Source organism: Anguilla rostrata, chromosome 3, assembly GCF_018555375.3.
Source record: "Anguilla rostrata isolate EN2019 chromosome 3, ASM1855537v3, whole genome shotgun sequence".
NCBI classification, from domain to species: Eukaryota; Metazoa; Chordata; class Actinopteri; order Anguilliformes; family Anguillidae; genus Anguilla; species Anguilla rostrata.
In genome coordinates, this window is record NC_057935.1 from 22,073,022 (window position 1) to 22,088,833 (window position 15,812).

The window sequence follows — 15,812 nt, forward strand, 5'->3', positions numbered from 1 at the left end:
GCACAATGAGTTTAGTTCTGCGGAACCTCCAGAAGGCGGTGCCACTGCGCCGCGCCAGACTTCGCAGAGACGTTGAGACATTGAGGCAGATTTTTGGTATTCAGAAATTTGACTTGGGGTTGATCTGTGTGGATAATCGAAGAATTCAACGCATAAATGGAATTTACAGGGGAAAGAACATGCCTACGGACGTCCTCTCATTCCCTTTTTACGAGGCTAGTAATGTGACATTGTGTTTTTGCCATGTGCATGTATAACGGGAGTCTCTCCGTCATACTTCATGTTGTCTCCTTCTTGCATTAACATGAAAGTGACATATTAACATTCTGTTCCATATCAAGGACATGGAGGCTGGTAAGCTACCTAACCATCTGCATGGAGAGGAATTCAATCTCGGAGACATCTTCCTCGGAGTGGAGTACATCATGGATCAGTGCCGGGATGAGTCACGGGACTTCCATAGTGCACTACCTGTAAGAAACCTACTCGTATACTCAATAGCAGGCAAATGTTCTGATTCAGACATGGTACAGATCACAAGTGTTTCCCTGTCTACAGTGAAGTTGAAGTCTGCGGTCTTCTTTGAATGCATGGTGATATGGAACAGATGCACCGATATATAGACATCAATGTGACTTCCACTCACAGATTATCAATCGATAGAAAATTCTTTACAAGTTATGCATAACAGGGAATTCTCACATGAACCTTTTCACGTTTTCTACCACAGGTAATGGTTGCTCATGGCATTTGTCATCTCCTTGGATACAGGCATGAAACCGAGGAAGAGTGGACACAGGTCTAGTGCGAATAATTTATCAATTACCCATAACACCATGCTGAATGCAAGATACAACTTAGTACTGTTGTTTTGCAAATCTCAAATGAGGTCCTCTTTCTGCTCCTTTCCCAATGCACACAGATGTTCCAGAAAGAGAAGTACATCCTGACTGAGTTCAGCAGACTCACAGGAAACCAGCTGGAGCCTCTCACAAAAAGAGATGATTATGACACGTGACTGAGCCATCAAAGATAAGACAGTTGACATCTAATTGGAGATGAGGGACTGTGGTTTTTCAAGCCTGATTTTTATGTCAGAAATTCAAGGGCAGACCGAGCCAGTCAAGTGCTGCAGTGTAAGCTTCACCAACCATGAACTTGGAGGGAGACCAGTGCTTTATTACAAAGCCCAAAATATCATTAAATATTTGACCATTCATAAATTTAAGAAAATACACAGAACCAAGCATTTTCCAAGTTAATTTATTTCAAAATGTGTTCAAAGTCCAAAACAGACTGCTGGGCTAATTGAAGCTTCAGTTGAAAACCTTGCCTATAGATTAAAATCAGTTCAGCAGGAAACTTGGGTTTCTTTGCTCAATTCATGCAAGATATCCAGAATGGTAGGCACCAGAGATAAGATGTAAAAACATTAAAATTAAATTAAGACATGAAAGCTGACCATACCAAAACAGAAAAAGGGAAAGATGATCACAAAAAGCACAGTACATTTTTTAAACTCTCCGAATGAAGCAGTTAATGTATGAGCTTTGTGTGTACAATCCCTGATTTCTTAACAACTAAGAATTTCACAGTTGTTTTCCAAGTTTTTAAATAAAGAAATTGTAATAAAGAGGATTATGCAATTGGTAATTCTTTGAGTTCAATGAGGCAAGTGGAACACTGAAAGATTGTCAAGCTCTTGGAATAGACTCTTAAAATTAAACTATCCCATCAAAGAATGACTTCAATGACATAAAACAAATAAAATATTTATTTACATGAACAAACACAAATCATAAATCCTGTGAGACAACCCACTCAATCTCAGTTGTACAGGACAAACATAAAATATAAAACTCACTGGAAAGTTAGTACCACTAAAATATTGCACCATTTTTATGCAGCATATCTTCAGGGGACCCAACAGCTCTTAATCCTCCCATTCCCTGCTGATGTATATTATAATATTTTAAGAGGACATGGCCAACTGAGAGACAATTGATGCTGAGTTAATGTTTTTTGTCAGGTCACAGTAACTTGCATTAATGCACTTATTCATCAAATAAGGAATGGTTAGAAACTGAGAAAAAACCCTGAGTTCAAAAAGTTGTTTGGCTAATTTAACAGTTTGAAAGAAAACACTTGAATACAAAGTGTTGTATCTACCATGCTATACTCCACGGTAATTTCTGAGTCTGGGACAGAACCAATCACCGATCAGCGTGTGTTGAATGCCTTATTTGTCAGGGAGGGTTACGTGAGGAAGTGAGGAATGATCAGTAGTACTGGGAATGTTTTTGCTTCGACTCCAGACATCAGCCGCCTGATTCTAGCATGAGCGGGTTTTGCCCGTGCTCTTCAGAGGGGCTGCAGAACTGCCCTTCCGGGTTCGCTGCTTCCCCCTCTGCCCTCCAGCTCCTCAAACAGCTCCCTGAAAACCAGAGTATGTTTCTCATCAAGCACCATCTCCAGAAGAAACATCCACGAGATCACAATCTGAGAGGGCATTGAGGACGGAACGCGGTCGACGAAAAGACGCTAACCTTTGCATGTAGAAGAATATGTACCCGCTCCGCTCCCTGTCCCTCTGCACGGCAGACTCCTGCGTGCGTGACACGTCCAGATCGTTGTAGGTCAGCCAGGACTGCTTCTTCATGTCGTAGACGTCGCTGACGTAATGACCTGCGCGCGCGTGAATGCGGAGAGAGAAAGGGAGGGGTTACTGCTGCCCGCGGCCACCGCTATTTGTGGATCAGTCGCCAGGGTAACGGCTCTTACCCGAGGATGAGCTGCTGCCGATGTGACTGACCACGCTGACGAGCCTGAAGGAGTTGGCCATTTCTCCAGTCTGAGGAGCAGAACACAGAGTGGCTCAGTGTGCGCTCATATCCACTCAGCTACATCACGGACTTGGACACAGTCGTCAGAAAGAGCCGCGGTGTTGCACGAGTGCATCTGTTAGCATGTGCGGCGGCCATTTTAAATGCAGGCTGGGTGAGCTGGTAGGAGCATTCGGCTCTCACCTCAGCATTTCTCTTCAGCTCCTCGGCCTCTGCCTCGCTGTACTCCATGGCAAACACTTCCTCGTTCCCAGAGTCCTCGGCGGAACACAGGAGCTCCGTTACAGAGCGGTTGAACTCTGTAAAATCAGCAGGAGAGACTTTGAAGTAAAACCCCAGCATTGGCAGCATTGGCCCGCTGTCGTGGTTTGTAAGCGTCCTTACTGAACGGACAGACGTCGAGTCTAATCTGTACCTTGCAGGCTGAGCTCCGTGGCTCGTTTAAGGTCATCCTCCTCCTCCATTTCACGAGCTTCCTGCAGGGAGAACAAACACAAACACAGGGAAAGCTCAGAAGCCAGGCATAGGCATTCTCTCTTTCTCCTACAGGGGGTGGTGTGGAGTAGGGCTGGTCAATTGGACCAAAAATGATAAATAAAAAAATAAAAAAACAACAGATTTGAATATGCTCAAATATTTATTGAGAAATTTACATGAAAAAACATAAAAATTGCATCATTAATGCACTACCATGAGATAATCTTGGGTGCTTCCTGTTAGGCATGTTACATTCACAAGGGAGGAAGAAGGCAGTGTTTTTTTTTTTTAAATAGAGGTTTTAGCAACAATGGAATATAGCACTGATTATTTAAGTCCATATTAAGTAATTTCGGTAAATTTTTGAACAATCAGTCTTAAGGCTGAACTGAGTGGATACTTCACATTAAGGTGAGGGCAGTATTATGGAAAGTGAAATTAGCAACATTTTAGTCTTCCGGAAGCAGTGACTAAGTGAGCCATGCCACAGAGCTCCGTGAGAACGTGCAAGAACGCTTACACAGTTCTATGAGCCAAACGAATGAATCCAAAAATATATAGCTCACCAAAAGGAACAAAAAGTTCATATCATTACTTTGAAGATTTTGGCCATGTTACATACATATAATATTTTGAAACAGGGAACAAGATGTAATCACGTGTGTGCTGAACATATTCAAATGTTAATTTTAACAATTCAAATGCAAAGAAACTTTTTATCCCCATTCAAAATATTATAACAGGTCTGCCTGTTCTTGGAGCTCTACCACCTACCATGTTTGCCCCAACCTTAAAGTTCACCTCAATCAACAGCTAGAGGTCTTGTTAAACTGCCAATTAGTAGCATTGCTTGTACCAAAGTGGAGTGAAATCAAAACCTACAGGACAGTAGATCACCAGGAACAGGGTTAGGCAGCCCTGTATTAGAATATAGACTATAAACTGAACAGTCCTATTGCGGAGCAGAGGTTCTTACGTGCTCCTGCAGACTCTGGGCCAGGGCCATCTTCAGCTCCCGTTCCTCCTCCTCCTGCCGAAGGCTGCTGCTCTGCGGCCAGTCCGTCTCCCCCTGCGTGCCCCACGGAGTCTCGTTCTCCTTGTTCTCGTCCGTCGTATCTGTCCAGGGACACCGCCATGTGCCATCAGTACAGCCACAGTGCGAGTACGGAGGAGATCTGTGGCTGTCAACCCGTTGAAGAGCAGTTCTTTCGGAATTCTAAGTCAGTGCTCTAGAACTCCATTGCTTTCAATTGCCAGTAGTGATTGTGACATCAGCATTAGAATGTTAAGAACATTCTAATCACACTTGTGATCTTACACCTTAAAGGGGTATTAAGGCCTTGAGAAAGGCACTCTCATAATGTCCTAATGTACTTATGGCAAGACGGAGTGAATGGACTGAACACAAAATACAAGTCACACACATTTCAGGCATTTAGCACATGCTCTTATCCAGAGAGCCTACAGAGAGCTTCCATAGCCTACATTTCTTTTATTTTGAATTTTTTTAATGAACAATCCATTTATGCAGCTGGATGTTTTGAAGAAGCAATTCAGACAAAATGCCTCGCTCAGGGGTAGAAATGCATGAGTACATTTTTCTGCCATCTTGGCTCAACAGTTGCCCGGTCAAAAATTTAAACCCAAAACCCCTCTCATGAAGTGAGCCGTTACGCGGCGTGTGAAGCGCCGTGCCGAGAGGCCCACCTGCGGAGGTTCTGTCAGCGTCCGGGTGGTCGGGCACGTCGGCGTCTCCGAAGCCGGTGTCGGGGCTGCTGGGCTCTTTCTGGGACCCCAGGGCCTCGTTTCGGCTCATCTCCAGGACCGCCGCCAGCGCCTCGTCCTCGCCGATCCCGCTGTGATCCAGCGGCTCCGCCCGCCTGCCGCCCGGCACCTGGGACCACGGGGACAGACGGACATTCAGCTCACACGCCTTAGAAAAATCCACCATTACCCAGACAGCACAACCGTGATATTTAACCCCTGCAAGAGCCACATCTGTCCAAAATGTAAACAAGTAAGGCAATCTTCACGGTCGGGGAAAATTTTATGACAGTGTCACCCAGCGAGTGAACACCACAAACACAAGCATCCCCTTGGAGGTCTTGGTCTCTCAGAAACATGTCACTGTAACCGCATCATGGAAGCCACACCTTCTCTGCCCTGTCCTCATCGCCCAGACTCAGCCTGCGTCTGCCGCTGGCAGTCTTCCTGGTCACCTCCTCTTCGCTGTCTGAGTCCAGGGAAATGGAGGTGTTGGGTTTCAGGGAGACCTTCCTGAAAAATAGATAAGAGCAAATAAAAAGAGCACACACCAAATGAGTCCAAATTTGGAGGACAAAAACCAACTGGGTCCTAGTAAGCATTCCAATGAAATGTTCAGGAAAGCAAACAAAAACCGTTTTATAACCCCTGGGTTGTGTGAACAGGTATAAAGTGCCTTATGTTACGAGTGCATGTCAGTATTGCACTTAGAATGATTTGCAATTAGTTTGGGCAGCAAGATTTTGTTTTCCAAGGTAAACAAACAGCTTATAATACAAAAGAAATTAAACTGGTTACCTACATTTCAGCCAATAAATATTTAGCCTCGCCATTTCGACAGCTAGCTATTGATGCTGATTTATATAACTAGCGTAACCAATGTTATCCATCTTCATCTAGCTAGTAATTAGCAAACTGCATTAGCACTACAATTTGTAAGCAGTGGCAGTGCTGTGCAAAGAAACTTATTAAAGCATTATTAGCGCTCGAACCAAGCTGGTTCTCTATACCCCTCTATCTGTAGAACATATCCACACAGGCTGGTTTCAAACCCCTGCGCTGGCTACTCACGTGGATGTTTGTGCACTCCAGCCGAGACCAAGCGGGGGCCACGTGGAGTCTGTGCAGTGGGCCAACAGGGAGAGGTACTTGGGGATGAACACCTGCTGACCCAGCTTGCTGTTGAGGGATAGCTGAGCGTTGTAACTGTACCGTTTCAGATGGAGGATCAACACCCTGAGAGAGATCAGGCAAACAGGAAAAAAGTCAGTCTCCCTAGGTCAGTAGGACAAATCCCCAGATTTAGCCTGGGGGCAATGTCTGTTTGTACTCCGGACTGGAATGAACTATCGTAATACTGTATTATTCTATGGTGCTTGTTGAGTGGCAAATAACTATTTGGAGGTCTGTGCATTTTCCAGAAAGATGCAGGCAGGGAAGGCTGGTGATATCCTGTACTTGATAACGAGACCCGGGCTGGCTGCGTTCCAAACCTGTCCTCACGTTACGAGTATTTACCATAAAAGGATGAAAGTTCTAAACCAGCCAATAGCAATGCTACCTCAATTCAAGTTACAAATGATGGCATAATCACCATTTTATTATTATTGATGTATCAGGAAGTATAATCTCCAATACATTTCTTTCAAAAAGGGTGTATAGACCATACGGGAATACACATATCAAGTGTATCTCACATCTGCCTGGTCTGTGGATAAGATAAATACTTCCAAATGGCTGATTACATGGTAAAAGTGTTATCCTTACCTGGGGAGTTTACTGAATTTGTGCATCACGGTTGCTGACTTTCCATCGCAGTTTTCACAGGAATATTCAATCTCTTCCATCTGGGGAATACACAGAGCTTGATAACCAATCATACACCAAGAGCACTTTAATGTGAAGCTGAGCACAGGAGCGGTTTCATGTTTACACACCCTGAAGAAGAGATCCAGGGAGTCCTGTATGGACAGCAGTGGAAGGGTCTTTGCACTCCTGGGCAGGTCAATGGACAGGTCATTGAACTGCTCCTGTTTGGTGACCACCCCTCCACACCTAAAACCACAGTGGATTAAAAAAGCAAAAAACAAATCATTTTATAGGACAATCCAACTTGAGGATAGCATGTGGCTGGACATATGTCTAATGAATTTCAGTTCCAACTGGGTTTACGCATTTGAAGTACAATTACAGTTTGCATAATTTTTCGGGAAGTAGCTTTGTCAATTCTGAAGAAGGTGGAGCCTGACTACGATGTGAAAGAACAGAGAAAGACAAGTGGGAAGGTGAGGGGGACATGCTCAGCCAGACTGACCCTTTACACGTGATGGTGTGCTGCACTTCAAACTCCATGTTGGCCCTGACGGGACAGGTGTAAATCCGGGAGGTGTCAGGCTGCTCCCCTGGCCACGCCCCCTGAGGCCCTTCCCAGGCCTCCTTCTTCGAGCTCTTGTTGATCCTCTCCACGTCGTCCTTCATCTGATCCATGCACTGACTGAGGAACTCGTGGGCGTCCTGCGAGAAGAACCCACCCTGAGCATCGCTCAGCAAATATTCACTGCACCACCAGGGGTCAGTGTGCCGGGCTGAAGAGATTGCCATCCAACCCTCTTCATTGTTTGAGTGCATTTGGAGGAGCACTACTACTCATAATGTAGCAATTTGTCAATAATGTTCAATTGGGCTACACCTACACCAGGGATGTCCTACCATGTTACTGGAAATATACCATCCTGTAGGTTTTCATTTCAACCTTAATTTGACAGGCTTGATTCTCCTAACTAGCAGCTCAATGTGATCTCTAGCTGTTGAATGAGGTGTGTTTTAGGGTTGGAGTGAAAACCTACAAAATGGCAAGAACAGGGTTTGGCAGCCCTGGGCCATACAATGCAAGGTGTGGTATAAGGGATAAGTCATTAGTAATGAACCACAGGGAGGCACTGAAATGCTGCTATGCCACTGCACATTCTACTCAGACAAGAGACTACTTGCAGGTCATTTAGAAGAGTCAGCACAGCAGCAGTACTTCAGGAGACTCAGTTTAATGGTAAGAGCAGAACCGTAAATGGGCGGGACACCTGAAGTGGGCGGGACAGTGGACGGGAGGAGAAAGTGGCAGCGGTGAGGACGGGGGGGGAGGGGCTTACGTTCTGCATGTACCCGGAGAAGCGCTCGGCCGTGGAGGAGATGGCGCTCTTCACCCTCCTCAGCAGCTCCCTCTTCATCTCCGGGGTGGATGTGTCCTTCTTCGCCAGCAGGTGGATGAAGCGCCTTCGCAGGGACAGGGGAGACAGGGCGAGGGGGAAACCGACAGAAGCGATTACCTGCACACCTTCATTACAGTGGTGTGGAATAATCATGCACACGAAAGGCTCCAGAGCTCCACTGTGTGAGTGTGTGTGTCTGTGTGTTCCAGACCTCAAGACCTAAAGTCCTGAAGTATTTCTACCTCCCTGTAATTCAGAAACGGACAATACACAGGAAACCAAAACAGCTCACTTCAGTCAGCTAAAAGACCTGAGGCAGAGGTCCTGCTCCTGTCAGGTAAGGGTGCAGGGTGTGAGGTGAGGATGTTGGGCAATGGAGCAGAGCATTAGCAGGGATTCTGAGAGGACAAGGTGTAGGGTGTGAGGTAAGGGTGCAGGGTGTGAGATAAGGGTGTAGGGTGTGAGGTAAAGTTGTAGGGTACCTGAGAAGAGCATTAGCAGGAGCCGTCCTCCACAGAACACCCTGCTTTAGCAGGTCATTGGTAAAGGACTGCAAGCTGAACAGAGACTGGAGAATAGCATTCATGTAACAGGTGTTCCCCAAGTTGGAGAATCTGCAAACAGAAACAAACAACCTGTTCAGGACCATAAAATTACTGTTCTTACATCAATATGAGAAATTATTAAAAGATACAGCACCCTCTGTAACATTTGGGGCAAATACATATTTCTTCTTGATTTGGCACTATACTCCACAATTTTAGATTTGGAATCAAACTATTCACATGTGGTTAAAGTACAGATTCACAGCTTTTATTAAAGGGTATTTTTACATATTTTTATTTCACCCTGTATAAATTGCAGCACTTTTTTTTTTTTTTTACATAGCCCCCCATTTCAGGACACCCTTATGTTTGTGACAAACGGCTCCACAGTTGTTTCTGATTAGACAGATCCGCTCAGTTGCTTCCTTAGTGCAGGTAATAAGACCGCTTTCAGTACCTAGTCCCGATTCTAGGCTTTTGATTGCCTTTGGAGACTGTTATTGCAGTTTGTCAACATGAGAACCAGTTGTGGCAATGAAAGTCAAGGAAGCCATTATAAGGCTGAGAAATAAGAAAATAAATAAAAAAACAGACAGTGACGTATGTCATATCTTAGGCTTACCTAAATCAACTGTTTTTAAGATCATGAAGAAAGAAAGCACTGGTGAGCTCAGCAATTACAGAGCCAAATCAAGAAAAAATATGTCTTTGTCCCAAACATTTTGGAGGGCACTGTATCTACAGAGGACAGCACAAATCAACACAACAAATAATTACAGGAATGGATGAAGCCATTTCCTGTGGGTGGGAGGGTGGATGTAAGAGGGTCAGTGAATTAGGGGACACCAATTGCCCCTCCTTACCCCTGCAGGGGAGGCTGAAGTGGTGCCAGAGCAGAGGGTCTGGGCCTGTTCCACCCACTGTAGTCAGAACTGGGACGAATCCTCTTGAAGGGGGTGGAGTGACTCGGGAACATTAGGCTCCTTCGAGAGGAGGGAGACTGACTTGCGCTTGTTGGCCTTAAAAATAAAAACGAGAAACCAGTGAAATCAGTCATATCACAGTGATCTTACTGTGACCCAAGCTTTGATATGCATGAAGGTCAGCATTCAAGTCCTGCCCAGCCTGTATAAGGTGCTTTATAGTAGGATGACAAGACCAGAACATTAACAAGTTAACACAAGTGCTGGGTTTCCATGTCTATATAGTCTACAGTTTGGGGAGTGCAATGATGGTTGCCCTCATCATTCTCCCTGTCTTTCAAACTCAGCATGGTGTCCTAATCTTGTCAAACTTTGTATGGAGGAAGACCCTACAAGAGACTACATTCATACAGGAGGTAATACAACAAGCCAATAACAGAGGAGTAACACAAACACAGATAAAATACCTCTCCGGGAATGAACGACCATGCGTGTAATCTTTACTGGACAAACGGCCACTGTAGAAGGATGATGGCTGCAGAGGACCTAGTCAAAGGCAAGAAAAAAAGAGAAGAATGAAGAATAGTATTTTTCTGAATGACATTTTTTACTGGAGATGTGCTGTTGCTATGTGGTTGAATAAGGTTTCTGTCCCATGTATATTATGGCAGACAGAAGATGGTGGATTGCCTTCATGCTTCTTTCTATGACAAGCCATGAAGAATAAACAGGAGATGAAGCAGCACCAACCTGAGCTCCTGTTGTCTTCTGCCTGTTTCAGCTTGTCCTTGCAGCTCAGCAGAAACTTCTGGGATGAGTCCAAGCTGGCTTTGTTATTGCTGCAGTGCCATTTAAACAGAGTAATCTGAATCACTGGGTGAGTCTCATTCAATTTAGAGAAACGACCGACCTGTTGTACATTTAAGCATTAAGCTTTTATCTCAGTAGTCCCATTCAACCGCGCAGTGCTAAAGCCATTTAGCCTTTTTCAAACCAGCACTGCCAGCACTGGGAAGGGAGGTTTAATGGTTCCGAAGAATCAGGTGGTTCAGACACAGACAGTCTGTCTCTTCATTGAGCTGGTAAAAAGATTGTACATGAGGCAGCTGGGTGCTGCAGTCACCACAGTCTCCTACCTGACAGGACTACATATCAGACAACAGGTTACATCCACATACTGGATCCAAAGAACCCAAGTTTCAGGGCAATCACAGCAAAAGGCTAAAGGCTCTTTCAAGCAATAATAAACAAGAACAGGACATCGCATCAGATCAAAATGAAACCTAAAAAAAAAAAAAGGCCTGGACCTAAATCCTTCTGCGTGCCTGCTAAGCTTCCGTTTACCTGGAGGAGTCATTCTCCTTGGGGTAGTCCTCACAGAGATCGCTCCCTGAGCCAGTCAACCTCTTCCGCTTCTCGATTCTGAAGAACGCATGGAGAAATGGAAAAATAAGCACGTTGTTTGTGCACTATTACAACTGTGTATGAGCAAGGCAGCATGCCTGGTTCCTTGGGCGGGCATTTTAAAAACCTTGCCCCGCGGAATGGGGCCCCTCTGCCCACCTGTTCTCAGAGAGCCCATGGTGCTCAGGTGTGGAGGTGATCCTGCTGGGCGTCGCCAGGCGCTTTAGAGGAGACTGCCCCTCCCTGTGGGGCCTGGCCTGCCAGAAACACACAGATAACGCATTCCTGTCCTTTTACAATGTCTGATTACATTTCTGTTTGCACCCGACATCTTTCTACAGACTGATCTCTCGTGACCTTTACCCGTCTCTCCACAGAGGCCGTGCGCGGGCTGGACTCGTTGAGCAATCGCTTCCCCAGGATACCTCCAAAACTCGCACTTCCCTGGGTTGTCTTCAGACCTAATAGAGAGAGAACTTTTTCAATGCCCCTCATCAATCAAACAACTGTCCAAAGTGTCTGTGTCTGAACTGAACTGAAGAAAGAAAAAAAAACAAACATGAAAATATGTAGCCAGGGATGGTCTACCAACTAGAACAACATGGCTGACCTGTAAGTTTCCCCTCCTTAAGTTTTTCCAGGTACTCCTTCATTCTCTGGGCAAGCGTGGCTGGCACCTTATCGAAAGTAACCACACTAGAATCCTTCAGGGTCACTGCCAGACGGACGAGACTCTGCTTTGGACCCAGCACCACATTCTTCACATTCTGCTTCAGCTGAAGGAAAATCACAACAAAAAAATCAATAGTTAACAGATATTCAATTCAATTCAAATCACTTCACTTGTCCCTGAGGGGCAACTGCAGAGGCACGTAGAGTAGTATGATTAACAAGTAACAGGAGAAAATAAAAAATACATACATAACATACAGTGCAACAGTGTTGATTTTGAGGTATGCATTGTATGGCATACAGTGCAACAAAAAAAAAGAAAGATATAATAGTGGTTTAGCCATAATATATGGGAAGTGAATATCAGATTTTTCTCTCTCTGTGAAAAGGATTTTGCGGATATTAAGGAATGGAGCAAGGAATTCTGTGGTGGTGTGTTTTATTTGACATCATTGTTGTCTTGATATTTAGTCATATAATGGCCTTTGCACTTCATGCTGTGTTTTGTGTGGACCCCAGGAAAAATAGCTACTGCTTCTGTTGGAGCTAATGGGAATCCTAGTACATGAACTGGAAAAAAAAGAATATAAACAACCAAAAATTCTCCTCCCCTTCAGCTCTTATCCTGCAGATGCCTTCATGAGTGCCTGTGGGGTTCCGCTCATAACTCTGCCGTACCTGAAATATTTTAGAAGCGCCCCCACTGCTGAACTTCAGACACAGGCTGACTTTGCTGTCCCTCTCGTTGATCTCGAAGCCGCCCTCTTTCCACCGGGTGGTGCCCAGCTCCAGGCTGCTGATGCGGATGCGGACGGAGTCCCCCTGAAGGACCTTGGGCACTGCTGGCGCCATCACTGACAGCCACAGGATGAGGACCCTCCGATTTTCACTCGCGCAGCCGAGTTGTAGGAATGAACTGGGGGCAAGACCAAATCAACTCTGAAAACTTGGTAATGACATTATAGCAAGCGTGAAGGATATCCTTTTGTACTTCCTGGCATCCACAGTATTATTTCATTTGCTGAAGCCAGAAGGAAAAATGAGGAAGGTAAATAAAAAGGACTTTTAAGAACTGGCAGAAAAGATCGACAGAGGTTCTGACATTACTTGGTAGGGTTGCCAGACGTCCGATTTCCGAACGGTATGTCCGGTTCTCAAATTATTTATACAGGTCCGGTTTGAATAATTGATGGAATAAATGCAGTTAATAATGAATTCATTTTTAAATAACTCCCCGGTCCGATAGAACGGCCACCCGGTTTGATGTCGGTTCTGAGAGGGGATCCCGCAAACACGCTTCCAGGCAGGTTTTCCGGTTTCGACTACTTCTAAACCTGGCAACTCTAACCACTTGTTGACATTATCCAGCACCTACGAGGTCCATTTAATCGACGCAGAGGACACACAGCTAGCTAGCTCGTTAACTGTCAACAAAGCCCAGAAGCTGGCTTTGTAACATTAGCTCGCTAACAAACACTGAACAGAAAACAGCTAGTACCTCTAAAACCCAGCAAAAGTATTAATTCCACATAAACTGCTATTTTGGATTTTTCGCGACCTCGAAAACCGGAAATCTAGCTACTAATACTCGAACTATGGTTAATGACCCCAACATGCCAATGAAAGACAGAACACATTCAATGGGCTATCTAGACTTTACAATGAAATAACGGCCATATATATATGTACTGAAACATATTTAACTAGCTAGATGGTAAAACGTCACAATATTTTTTATACTGCAGCATTGGTAAGTAAGTAGCTAGAGTAGGCTAGACAGAAGGGTACGTTAACTTAGTTAACTTTGCAATAACTTAAGTCATTAGCAAGTTGACTGGCAACATTAAGGAATAAGTGCCTGCCACTTGTCAGCGAAAACAAGGGTCCGGCTAAATAAAATATACTTACATATCTGACTTATATATTAAATATATTACAAAATTCTAAAGATAACTGCTATAATTCGTCAGAGTATGCTTGCTGTTATCCAAACGACTAACGCGCAATTCGCAGTTTGGACACTGTGGCTGCGTGGTACTGCGCATGCGCTTAACACGATGGCGGGAACTGATCTACTGTCTCGCGAGCATGAGCTTAACCTCAGTTCTTACGCGCTTAGTTTTGCTCGTGCTCTGTGGTTTGTTCATTCCGTTACTTAAATTTACACGTGCTGCGGTAATCTAACTACAGCATACATTTAATCAAACCAAAAAATAAATGACAGAATATTGTGGCCAATATTGTGTTAATCAGAAATATTTGAGTGAATGAAACTGGATGCTTTCAAGAGCCCTTTCAAGCCCTTTATTCTGAGAATAAGCTTCTATGTAACTGATATTAATATATAAACACAATAAATACATAAAATTATGATTACGTGCATATGGGTCATAGACATGCACGCAGGACCATTATGGGCACTTCGTGTGCGCGCAGGGTGATGGTTCAAAGGTCATAGTTCAGGCGCTTGCTGATCCGGTGGTGGTGTTTTTTAGTAGCAGAGATTATTTTTTATTATTAATATTTAGATTAAGACTGATTTAAAATAGGTACTCCGCAGTCCCCGGGAGATCAATTCCAGGCTCTTCAGAGAATGCTGGCTACAGGAGCAGTAAGAATGAATAGTTATGGTTTTGTTACGGTGTTTTAGGCCTCAAAACAAACGAATCCTTCAGAATTACCAAGAGGGGTAGACTGCGGCTAAGATAATGTTAGCTAATACACTGCTAGCCCAGCTAACGGGTCTAAGTAACGCTAAGGTGAGCGACACGGGTAGCTGGCTAACTGTTGTTAGCTCAGAGCCCTCGGTTATATCAACAGCTAATAACCTAACGTTGTGTGCATGCATTTGTATGGTTAGCCAGAACAAGCTAGTTTGCTAACTGCAGGTAAAGTCAATTCTTATTGTGAGCGTTGAATGTTATTAGGTAGATAAGCGCACAAAATATGTACTGATGTGTGTTGTACGTGCACTGCTTTCTCTGTAGTTTTGAAATTAAGGGATTCACAAGACAGTAACATTACTAGCAAGTTAGTTATCTTGAAGTAAGTTACCTAACTGAAGAAAGTTTTGGAAGTGAATTTGGCGACATGGCTTGCTGACCAAGACTGAAGTACTTTGATAAGCGTGTTCATGTGACCCTTAGGAAGACAAAAATGCTGTAAAATCTGTTTTGAAACGACACATTATCAATACGGCAGTCGTATGTCAGTCAGCTGGTTAAATTGCATGAAAGTTCACCAGTTTTGGTATCCCTTCAAATATCAGGTCGGCATCATTTCTTATGATGTACTTTTAAATGCAGCAATTTACAGTAATTCCAGTTTTGGCATTTAGTGCATCCAGTTTAAGTTGTCTTGTAGTACTCAAACTATTATTGGTATTATCTAAGGCGGTGTAGTGCTATTAATTTGCTTTGGGGGCGCTCAAAAGTTACTAGTCATTTAGGGTAAATTTGGGGGGCAATAATATGTTGTCTATTTGTATGCTTTACTCAGTCAGTTCGAATGACACAGGTTCAACAGTGTTCCAACCGCCATTCTCCTGTCACCCCCGTTCACTTATTTTTTTTTTACACTGTGTTTTGTGTCCTTTAGGCTGTAAGCACAGCGCTGGCGCAGGTGGATAGGGAAAAGATATATCAGTGGATCAATGAGCTGTCCAGCCCGGAGACCCGGGAGAATGCCCTACTGGAGCTCAGTAAGAAGCGTGAGTCTGTTCCGGACCTGGCTCCCATGCTCTGGCACTCCTGTGGCACAATCGCGGCGCTGCTGCAGGTAAGAATGCTAGTTTGTAGAGGACGCAGTATGTCTTAGCGGAACCGCCGCGCATATTCGCCTGTATGGAGTGAACGAAAAACGGAACGGCCAATAAATAGTGGTTTGGTAGGGTGTTGTGCCCCCGCATTGCCAGAACGCCCTGTATACAAAGTGACAGAGTCTTGCTGCATGTGGAATTTTGCTGGTGGCACACAACAC

At 44.5% G+C, this 15,812-nt stretch overlaps 2 protein-coding genes across 2 annotated transcripts; one reads left to right on the plus strand and one right to left on the minus strand.

Moving 5' to 3' along the window:
- The first annotated feature begins 5 nt into the window (after nucleotides 1–5).
- Nucleotides 6–1,638, plus strand: LOC135250473 (endoribonuclease YbeY-like). Its single transcript, XM_064326780.1, has 4 exons — nucleotides 6–215; nucleotides 342–473; nucleotides 731–799; nucleotides 923–1,638. The coding sequence occupies exons 1-4, from the start codon at nucleotides 6–8 to the stop codon at nucleotides 1,016–1,018; spliced, it is 507 nt and encodes a 168-aa protein (XP_064182850.1). The 3' UTR covers nucleotides 1,019–1,638.
- A 118-nt stretch (nucleotides 1,639–1,756) lies between these two features.
- On the minus strand, nucleotides 1,757–13,902 carry LOC135250470 (ubiquitin carboxyl-terminal hydrolase 37-like). Its single transcript, XM_064326773.1, has 23 exons — nucleotides 13,743–13,902; nucleotides 12,513–12,750; nucleotides 11,773–11,938; nucleotides 11,526–11,623; nucleotides 11,322–11,419; nucleotides 11,103–11,180; nucleotides 10,509–10,597; nucleotides 10,226–10,304; nucleotides 9,699–9,854; nucleotides 8,773–8,904; nucleotides 8,231–8,354; nucleotides 7,399–7,598; nucleotides 7,022–7,139; nucleotides 6,852–6,931; nucleotides 6,156–6,320; nucleotides 5,474–5,597; nucleotides 5,028–5,214; nucleotides 4,297–4,436; nucleotides 3,259–3,319; nucleotides 3,027–3,142; nucleotides 2,782–2,851; nucleotides 2,547–2,685; nucleotides 1,757–2,434 (listed from the first exon to the last, which is right to left on the minus strand). The coding sequence occupies exons 2-23, from the start codon at nucleotides 12,684–12,686 to the stop codon at nucleotides 2,362–2,364; spliced, it is 2,667 nt and encodes an 888-aa protein (XP_064182843.1). The 5' UTR covers nucleotides 12,687–12,750; nucleotides 13,743–13,902; the 3' UTR covers nucleotides 1,757–2,361.
- Between the last annotated feature and the right edge of the window lie 1,910 nt (nucleotides 13,903–15,812).